The sequence below is a fragment of the Cornus florida genome, unplaced genomic scaffold (genome assembly GCF_030987335.1).
Source record: "Cornus florida cultivar Cherokee Brave unplaced genomic scaffold, ASM3098733v1 CherokeeBrave_3.0.0_Hap2_Chr10, whole genome shotgun sequence".
In the NCBI taxonomy this organism is placed as follows: Eukaryota; Viridiplantae; Streptophyta; class Magnoliopsida; order Cornales; family Cornaceae; genus Cornus; species Cornus florida.
The window spans coordinates 99,802,591-99,813,390 of record NW_026775580.1 but is presented as its reverse complement, the minus strand read 5'-3'; the positions used below and the strand labels follow the sequence as shown (position 1 = coordinate 99,813,390).

The following is a 10,800-nucleotide window of genomic DNA, read 5'->3' as shown; positions in this document are numbered from 1 at the left end:
TTAATGCCAATTAAATAATTAAAACACTAACAAGTAATTCCAATCAAATAACTAAACCAATTACACTTAAACCATTAATGCCAATTAAATAATTAAAACACTAACAAGTAATTCCAATCAAATAACTAAAAATAAATATCATTTAAATAAATTAAATCACCACAAAAGAAAATAATTAAGCACCTAATAAAAAAAAAATAATAACACATAATCAAATAAAATGCACTTAAATAATAAATTAAATACCATTAAATACCAGGAATATCCTTTTTAAAATTAGGGGTATTACAGTTTGCGTAGATTTTAGAGATCTGAATAAGGCATGTCCTAAAGATGATTTTTCGCTGCCTATAATTGACAACTTGGTAGACTCGACCTCAGGGCATGAGATGTTCTCGTTCATGGACGGATACAGCGGATATAATCAAATAAGGATGGCGCAGTGTGATGCAGAGAAAACAACATTCCGCACCCCCATGGGGAACTTCTATTTTACAGTCATGCCCTTCGGCTTGAAGAACGCATGAGCCACTTACCAGCGGGCCATGACAGCTATTTTTCATGACATGTTACACAGGTAGATGAAGGACTATGTGGATGATCTGGTGGTGAAATCCCGAGTTCGTAGTGAACATTTGGCTAATTTGAGAAGTGTCTTCGAAAGATGTCGGAAGTTCAAGCTAAGGATGAATCCGCTGAAATGTACCTTTGGGGTTGAGGCTGGTCGTTTCTTGGGCTTCATAGTGCATCATTAAGGGATCGACATCGAGCAAAGCAAAGCCCGAGCTATCATAGAAATGCCTCCGCCACAATCTCTCAAGCAACTAAAGAGTTTGGTAGGGCGGGTCTCGTATCTACGACGCTTCATACCGGCACTTATTGAGGTGACTCATGCTTTTGGCGTTCTGATGAAAGATAGATCCCAGTTCAGATGGAATGAGGAGCACCAACAAGCTCTCGACCGTCTCAGAGGACTGCTCTCCTCGCCAACCACCATGGTAGCCCCTCGGATAGGGATCCCCCTCAGACTTTACATTACCTCGACAGAACGCTCCATTGGAGCACTTCTCGCCCAGGAAAAGGATGGTCAAGAGCGCCCTGTGTATTATATCAGCCGAGTTGTGCAAGGTGCCGAGGCACGCTATTCTCCGATAGAGCGCCATTGCCTCTCCCTCGCGTTTGCAGCCAAGAAATTTCGCTATTATTTATTAGCCCATACCATTCATCTCATCACCAAATGTGACCCGCTGAGATACCTGCTCTCGCGACTGATCATTTCGGGGTGAGTGGCGCGGTGGCTTTTGATGTTGGCCGAGTTCGATATCCAATGCCTAGCACCTCGCGCTATTCTAAGTCAGGCCATGGCTGATCTGATAGCCCAATTCCCTTCTGGGAATTTTGAACCAGTGCTCGATGACCTTTCCCTTGACGAGTTCGAGTGAATTTGTTGCGCGGATGAAAACATGATTTGGATGTTGTCATTTAATGGATCATCGACCTCTACGGGAGGCGACGCAGGAGTAGTGTTGACCCCTGAGGCGGGGGCAAGCCCGGAATCTTTCATACAAGCTCACCTTCGGATGTTCCAATAACACAGCAGAATATGAAGCTCTCGTGCTGGGCCTCCTGGTAGCACGAGAAGCTAAAATCAAGCGGTTGCACATGCAAGGAGATTCAAACTTGGTGGTAAAATAACTAGATGGCTCTTATGCTATCAAGGAGCCGGCCTTGGCGGCATACAAAACCATTATTCAGAAACTTAGTGGCCATTTTAGTGAACTTCAAATAACCCACGCGCCGAGGACTGCTATCGGCATCCAGACGCTTTGGCCACTCTGGCATCCAAAGTCGAGATCACAGGAGAAATAGTAGATATCCGTATTCACAGGAATAATGAGTCATGTCTATACGACGTACAATTTGCGGACTCTGAGGATAAGGATTGGCGAGACCCTTATGAGTCGCAGCTGAAGGGTAGTGTGGGCGAGATTCCTCTGGTGGAACTTAAAAACTTTACAGTGTATCTGGGGGTGTTGTATTTTAGGGCACCCGGAGGAACTCTGGCAAGGTGTGTCGGAAGAAAAGAAGCCAGTAAAGTGTTGAGCGAAATTCACAGGCACACATGTGGCGACAATTCGTTAAGCTTGTACTGAAGAATACAAAGGCAGTGATACTATTGATCAACGATGGCAAAGAAGGCAGCGGCTATTCAGAAAGCATGCCACAATTGCCGAGAGCTGTTCGAAGGGAACCAACATGTGGCCAATGTCGAGGAAGACTGGAGGCACAAGTATATGGAGTGTCTCGAAAACCGGTCACTCCCGCAGGAGCTTGGAGAGGCTGCTCTACTCAGAAGGGAGGCGAGCCGATTCTTCATTTGCAGCGGTGAACTAATGAGGTGGGCTTTGATGGTAAGGCCAAACAGTGCGTCAATTTGGCTAAAGCTCGTGAAGTTCTGAAGCAAGCTCACAATGATGAACACCAAGGGTGGAAGAAATTGTACAATCGCATTATACAACTGGGCTATTATTAGCCTACTATGCAAGCTGACAGCAAAGACTACGCCAGAAAGTGTCGAGAATGCCAACTCCACAACAATGCCATCCACGCGCCAGTTGTGGAACTGCATCCCACTGACGCGCCTTGGCCATTCCACACCTGGGCTATGGATTTGATAGGGAGGGACGTCGGGAACATCATCGCGAATTGCCATTGCCTTTTGTTTTGAACAAGAAGTTTTTGCAAGAAGCGAGCAAGGACGAGTGTACGAGTGTTGTTGGTGCCTTTAAAAAAAATTTGCATGTTTTGGAATGACTTAAATATGGAGGCTCGACATCCCAAACGTCGCGCCTCCCGCTGACGAAAGGACGTGTCTCGAGACCCGAAACGTCTTAACCTGACACACTAATAAAAGGGCGACACGTGGATTGAGAAACCAAAACGACACGACCCCTGAAATGATATGACTGTTTAATACTTAAATGACATGACCCTTCAGGGGGGCAAAAAGCAATAATAAAAATTAAATTAGTGGTTTGCTCGAGCCCCTCTCTCGACGACCTCGAGCAGGGGGCAAAATGTTGATGACCGCGCCACGATAGCTGATTAAGTGGCGCCACCTCTGCAACATAGGCACAACTGGCCAGTGCTGACCTGGCGTGCCCACGGTGGATTAGGTATTCTCGAGCTACCTATCCAATAACGGAACTCACTGGTTGAGGGAGGGGTCGCTACCCTTCCTCTATTGTGGACGCACCCCGCTCCAGTCAGATGGGCTCCTCCCCCCCCCCCCCCCCCCGGCTCGCTCGAGGGTGCTCTCTGAAAGAGCAACCTCAACTAACCTGTGTACACATTTCCCTTCTTGGCAAAGAAGACCTCAGGATAGAACTGGGATGGGAACCTGCGAGGTCATGAAAGCAGGACCTCGAAAGGGGCCTATCCCCACTGAAGCACGGGAATCTGAGGACATGTGGATAAGTGGCTGAGATCTAAGGGATCGCCTCAGTCCGAGGCCAGCATAAGGGGGAAATGATACCCGGTAACTAAGCTCGAGCGATGAAGGATAAGCAACGCATTAATTGCGAAAGACATTTGATAAGACCCGCATTAATTAGGGAGCGTCGTTACCTCCTTTGACCGGGGGGCAAAGCGCCACGACCCATCCATCAGTGTCGCATCCGTCAGACGAAGAGGCCATCAAACCTTTGGATAAGAGCGGGCTCAGCTAAAGGACTAAAAGGCATTGACCGAGGAGGTAAATGTTATAAATAGGGGGGTTAATCAGCCTTAAATGGATCAACCACCACATTAACACTTATCCTCTGACAAGCTCGAGTTTGCATGGTACCGAGGTCGGCCTTCCCTTTCTTAATCTCCATACCTAGAGAATCCCTTGTGTTGCTTGGATCTCCACTTGGATACTAATCTCAGATCTCTTGGCTTGCGTGGAACGATCTCCTCATCCTATTCACGAACTACCATCAACATTACCCTTTAACTTATGAATTGACCGATTTAAATAATAAAATTGTCATTTTAACTTTTTTTTTTTTAAAAAAAATTATTTAAATAAACAAAACTAACCCCTGTAGTTATATAGCAAAAGCAAAAATGGAAGTCACAGGAGGTTTTAGTTTTGGATGGCGTTCAAATCCAAACAGTGTCAGTAAGGGTATGAATGGAAATGAAAATGATGTCTTGAGATGGCCCATACTGTAAATAACTTATTTATATCCATACAAATTGTTTACAAAGAGATCTATCTATATTGGCCCAAATTAAACAAATAAAATGTAGAATTTTCTTTTTAAATTAATTTTCAAGAAACATGTATAGTCCTCTCACCTCTGTGATTGATTCTTTTAGCACAATTAAAAAAATAATAATTCTCCTTTAGACCAAGCATATCGCTTAGCTGGATATTGAGAGTTTAAGCCTATTTGCTTGAACTTCTGAAAAAACGAGTATAAATGTTGAAGATATTAAAAAAGAACTATTCAAGTTGACTCACTTGTTTTTAGTTTTTAGAATTTGAAATGTTGGAAGAGCTATATATATTCAACAAAATTTCATCAAATACTCTAGTTATATCCTTGTAAATGTGTTATATGACCTCCAATCATAAGATTGCTTAATTTGAAAACTCCCAATTCATTTATTTAAAATTTCAAAAATAAGAGAATTTTTTAAAAATAGATTTAGGTTAATTACACTTACACTTCTTGAGATTTGTAGTATTGATAACTAGATGAAAATTGACTAATCTTTAAATAATGATACCCCCTCATGTTTGGTAAAGTTAACAATGACACTCTTACCGTCTCTGACACAAGATAAATTGACCTTATTACTCTTTGATTTATGAATTAACTAATTTGAATAATGAAAATATTATTTATACTTTTTTGGACACACCTATCCAAGAAGAAGTCGATGGAGAAGCTATAGCCCAAGCAAGTTGTTGGACCACACGCTCTAAGCTTCAAAGTCATTCAAGCGGTGCACTTTGTACACGGCGAGTCAAGCTTGCACGTAGTGGTGGCGATTTACTATAGTTTGGGAAGTTTTGAGGAGACGAATCCAATGTTAGTGTTAAATGACGTAAATGGAAGCGATAAATTTGTTCACAAGGAACATGTTACATTGAATCCACAAGATGAGTGTTTTGACCCCACAAAACGAAAAGAGAATTCAGAGAAATCTGATATATTATTTTATAATTAAATGAATGATCTGTTCTGTAGTACATGTATTTATAAATAAAAACCCTAACAGCATAAAGGAAATCCTAAAAATGTAAGAAAACTAGCAGCGCAAGAAAATTGCTTAAAAAAAACTTGTTCTGAATATTCTTAAAAAATAAGGAAAGAAACCTAATTACTAAAAATTACTAAATACCAAAAAAGAAAGCAAATCAAATCCGTTTAGTCTTTTAAAGAAAATCCCGAAATATTCCAAAAATGAGAAAATGCTATTCTCGAGCCCTAAAGGATTGAATTTGGCCAAAAGACGCCTTACCTCGGCAATTTTGCTGCCGATCTATGCAAGTTGGGTTGCTTTGGATAAAACTGGGCTCTTTCCAGGTTCACTTCGGTATCAATCTAGAAAATCTATCAGTATGTCCGTTTGGTCCCCTAGCGGTCCAAACGGACTATAAAGATTTTAACAATCAGTTCTACATCACTGGAGAAGGCAATTAAGGTTCTAGATGTGCTAAGTTTGTTTGGGTATTGGCCTATTTTAGCATGGTGGCGGCGGCTATGTCATGGTAGGGTGCGGTGGTGTTTGGAGGTTGAGATAAGAGGGAGAACTGATAGAGGAAGAAGAGAGAAGAGAGACTAGTTTAATAATTATAGCAATGGTCATTTTGCTATTTTGATATTTTTTTTTTATTAAAATTGATTAAAATAATGGAGAATAATTTTGACTTTTCACACCATTTTAAGGGTTGCCCATTGCCCCCAATTTCTGACAAGAGTGTCATTATTTATTAATTGACTAATTTTCATTTGAGGACAAATTTAAAGGGTTTGAGTATAATAATTAACCCTATTTTATACTTTGTATAAAAGTCTAAGCTGTGAGATTTGGACACATATAGGTAAGAAGCCTATATATTCATGAAACATATAAGTGATCAAAAGATATTATTAGTTTCTCCACCCTTCCTAGTCGCAAATCAACATAATTAATTATAAAAGAGTGTTTGACTTTGACACCTAGTCGCGTGGGACTAGTGGGCCTGTTTTACGTTATAACAAATAAAATTATCTGAAGTATGAGATAGGAAGAGTCCCTCTCATTTGAATCTGACCTATTTTATTGACGGATGTATTTTTAATCGGATGAACATGCCAATCCGACTCACCCGATATCTACTGGGGTGAGCGGTGTTGCAGTGAATTTATATTTTCATGTGGTTAGGATTGGGCAAGAGGCCATGAGGGCCCACCTACGAAAATGGGGCTTATGGTCGAGCCCACTGGCATCCTTTCTAGGTCCAAATCTCAAGCAGAGCTTAAGTTTACAGGCTGTTGACCTCCCGGGCTTTGGGACAAAATATTGGGCTCAATATCAAAGGTTCAGTTCAGCCCATACGCTGCAGGCTGCAGCAAGTGATGATGAGTGAAACAGTTTTCACCAAATTAAAGAAAAAAAAAACTCTTCTCTCTTACCCCTTTTTTATCCCCCACGTCTCATTCAGCAAGTAGATATAGGTTGCCTATGCACCATTCAAGTTGATTGATTCTACTTATTCATAAAAATTATTCTCAATTAATTTGAATGGTATATTTTAATTGATTAAGCGTATCAATGACTTGATCTGTCCGACGCATTTTGTATCTACTCTTATCAATATGTGAATCTTTGTCAATCCCATCATTCAAAAAGACTAGCGATCCATGGAGTCCTTCATTTGTAACCACAAAAACTACCACAAATTTGTAGATTACAACTTACACCCTCAGTCCTCAATGGACATTTTAGTAAGCCAAAGGTTCCTTCAGTAAATTCCCATTTAACATAAAATAAATATTGTTATGGGCGGCTTGTGACCCATCTTCATAGGTGACTGCTAAATTGCCCAACTCTTATTTGTCTGAAACTAAAAAACCTAGGACCACATATCCTTCAACTTTTGCCTTTCGGACGCTCCATAATCCATAAACAATGAAGCAACTAACAATGCTGAGGTGGACACTTCCTTACTTTAAGGTTAAGATAAGATTAGGGCTTTTAGTGAAGTAAGGGTCGTATTAGCCTGATATGACAATGAGGCGTTTTATTATTCAAGGTACGCACTTTATTATTTTTTTTAAAAAAAAAAAAAAAAAAAAAAAACTAAAGACATATAATAACAAAGTTATCCAAAATCCAAGTTTAAGCTACATTTTCTTTTATGTGTCTTCCACTAACAGAATTAATAAATTGCCCCAATACATGTAAATTCCAATTATGAGGCCAATTAGTTAAGAAAAGCTCCAACAATGACTCAACACTCATTTTGTTTTGGAGAACTTGAATTCTCAACTTTTTACTTGGTGAGAAAGTACTATAATGTTTAAGCATGTTATTCAAACAAACATGTATTGATGATCCAAGGAAGCCCTAATGGGGGTATATCCGTAAATTACATAATCATTCTAAATGGAGGCCAGGAGGGTATCCTTGCAAATTTGAAGCGAATGAGGGCTATTTTTGGCAATGTTCAGCTATATAAACTGTCTGTAACTACCTCATTCCCCTGTTCAAAGCAGAGCAACCTGAAACTCTTCATAGAGTTGGGAGTATTGTCTGCTCAAAAAATATTATCCTAGCAAGGGAAAGAAAAGGTTACATAGAAATGAAGGGAAACAAGAACTCATCTCTTCTATTACTTCTTCTTTTTCTAGTCCTTGTCTTCATTACATTTTCTATTATTTCCGTCGAAGCAAAAAAGAATCACAGCAAGAAGAACAAAACTCATAAGCATCAGAAACAGAGGAATGGCAGCAGAAATAATGCTCCAGACAACGCAAATCCTCCAAGTCCAGCCCCAGCCACTCTTCCTCATTATGGCTCTTATCCGACCCACTCGAACATTTTCAATGTTTTGACATTTGGTGCTAAAGGTGATGGAGTTTCTGATGATTCAAAGGTAAAACACATTGACAAATTAATGTGTGTGTGTGTATAGAGAGAATTGTAGTCGATATTCCTAATCTATCACTATGTTAAACACACAGGCACTTCTTGCAGCATGGAAAGCTGCCTGCAAGGTACAAGGAGGTACCATACAAATTCCATCAGAAATCAATTTTCTGATCAAACCACTAACACTTGAAGGCCCATGTATGCCACACCTTGTTTTCCAGGTTTGTCTCTCTCCTTTTTTACTTTTCCAACTGACCTTAAAGTGTGCACTAAAATAAAGAAATAAGAAAGCAAAAGGCATATTCTCTGTCTGTTGAAGTTTTTTTCTAGAACTAATGTCAGTGAATTGGAAACAGATAGATGGGAGTCTCTCAGCTCCTCCAAAAGTGAATGCATGGTCCAAATCAAGTTTGTTTCAGTGGATAAACTTCAAATGGATTCACAATTTCACCATCCAAGGTTCTGGTACTGTTGATGGGCAAGGCTTTTATTGGTGGAGTTCTTCTCAATTTGATTACATTCAGGTTAGTTCCAAATATTGAAACTACAAACTTTTTTCAGACAAAAACCAAACACTTGGTGAAAGCATAGCGGCTAATCCTTTTCATTTTATTTGTTATGCAGAAGAGATCCAAACACATCCCATATATGAAACCAACTGTAAGATTTCTTCCACAATTTTATTTTTATTATTATTATTGTTTTTTTTTCACATTGCAGTATTTGTGGCTGGATTTTTGGAGAGAACAGAATACCAAATTTTATGTTCATAGATGATTCTATTATCTTGAAGTACAATTCAATTTTTTTTTTTTTCTTCCCTCTTGGTTACAGGCTTTGAGATTCTATGCCAGCTACAATGTGACGGTCCGTGACATAAGAATTATTAACAGTCCTCAGTGCCATCTTAAGTTTGACAACTCAGGAGGAGTGAAGATTAACAACATTACAATTTCTGCACCAGAGAACAGCCCAAACACGGACGGCATTCACCTGCAAAACACCCGAGATGTAGAAATCCAGCATTCCAACATTGGCTGTGGTAAGAATCTGAGGGATATAATGGTTAAATGCCTCTAAAGTGACCTTTTGGTTGTGACAGCTAGAAACAAGAGAAATATGGCAATACACTCACCATAGTATTCATATATTAATTTCTTAATTTGTGGGCTTTCTCAATCAACAGGTGATGACTGTGTCTCCATACAAACTGGTTGCTTTAATATTCATGTTCATCATATTAATTGTGGCCCTGGACATGGTATAAGGTAATAATATATTGAGATTTGAGACTATACAAAAAATATAAACATAATTAAATATAATGAGTTCGAAAAATAACATGCCTTTTGATGGTGATTAACTTAAATATATTTGTTACATTTTATGTATGATCCCAGTTTAGGAGGATTAGGGAAAGATAGAAGCGTTGCTTGCGTCTCTGATATCATAGCCGACAACATCTTTATGCAAAACACTGTATATGGAGTAAGGATCAAGACATGGCAGGTATATATCAAACTTGAAAATACCAAAACCTGAACATTCAATTTATTTATTTATTTATTATTCATTGAATTCCTAATTATATCCTAATTGTTCTGTCTTTTTTTTTTTTTTCGAATTTATTTTTGGTAGGGTGGTATTGGATCTGTCAAGAATGTATCATTTTCCAACATTCAAGTCTCTGATGTAAAGGTTCCAATCATGATTGATCAGTACTATTGTGACAAACGCTTTTGCAAGAACCAAACTGGAGCTGTAGCGATATCGGACATTAAGTATGATCAGATAATTGGGACATACTCAGTGCAGCCCATTCATCTTGCTTGCAGCAATGACATTCCATGCACCGGGGTTGATCTGTTCGATATTCAGTTGAAGCCCTCACCAGGTTATCGAGGATTTCATCAGTCTTTGTGTTGGAATTCTTATGGGAAATCACAAGCTCCTTTGGTTCCTTCAAGCATGGACTATTGCTTAAGAAGGGATGGTGGCTCAGTCAAAAGAGTAGCAAAATTACATGAAAATGTTTGTTACTAGTACATGAATTGTGTGGTTCTCTGTGTTTGTGTGTGAGCTCATATATATATTATATTATGTATATGCTTCCCTTCTACAACATTTTTACTGTTGGAAGGTGATGATTTGGTACAATGTATCAATATTGAACGAAAATTTCTGAATATTCAAGCTCATTTACTCTTAAACATTAATGACTGGAGGGAGTGGGGATAAAGTGGTTATGGCTTGAGATTGTACAGCCTTATGTGGGTAATGCTTTTTCAGAAGAGGCATAAAATAAAATTTCAAACTTAATATTTGTTAAAGAAGTAAAGGTAGATAACACATCAGAGATCCATTCATTCTGGTCTTTCATATGCTTTATTGATTATAAATGTCTATATGTAATATATACAATGCCACTATTGTGTAGGCAATCAACTATAGTGGCAAGTGTACTGTTAGTTAGCTCTACTTTCCCTAAAACAGAGATTATATTTTTCCCTGAAACAGACATTATATTAATCAACTGTAACAGCACTAATTAATGTTGCAATATGAAGAGAAGCTGGGTTCTTTCCCCCAATTTTGTTAGTATTATAACTGCAAATACAAAAGCCACAACGTATTCACAGTACATAAATTTACCATTCATCCAAACAG

General features: G+C 39.0%; 1 protein-coding gene across 1 annotated transcript; it reads left to right on the top strand.

Annotated features, from left to right (window-relative positions):
- Nucleotides 1-7,769: 7,769 nt before the first annotated feature.
- Nucleotides 7,770-10,313, top strand: LOC132279439 (polygalacturonase At1g48100). Its single transcript, XM_059781417.1, has 8 exons — nucleotides 7,770-8,137; nucleotides 8,226-8,354; nucleotides 8,490-8,657; nucleotides 8,758-8,793; nucleotides 8,968-9,175; nucleotides 9,320-9,401; nucleotides 9,534-9,642; nucleotides 9,772-10,313. Exons 1-8 carry the CDS (start codon nucleotides 7,844-7,846, stop codon nucleotides 10,174-10,176), a joined length of 1,431 nt encoding a protein of 476 aa, XP_059637400.1. The 5' UTR covers nucleotides 7,770-7,843; the 3' UTR covers nucleotides 10,177-10,313.
- The last annotated feature ends 487 nt before the right edge of the window (nucleotides 10,314-10,800 follow it).

What these genes read in the sequence shown, in the direction of transcription:
- LOC132279439 (XM_059781417.1), top strand. Translation starts at nt 7,844, where the DNA reads ATGAAGGGAAACAAGAACTCATCTCTTCTATTACTTCTTCTTTTTCTA. An exon ending in TGCCACACCTTGTTTTCCAG is followed by an intron (nt 8,355 to 8,489) that starts GTTTGTCTCTCT and finishes AATTGGAAACAG; the next exon opens with ATAGATGGGAGTCTCTCAGC. An exon ending in GCATTCCAACATTGGCTGTG is followed by an intron (nt 9,176 to 9,319) that starts GTAAGAATCTGA and finishes CTCAATCAACAG; the next exon opens with GTGATGACTGTGTCTCCATA.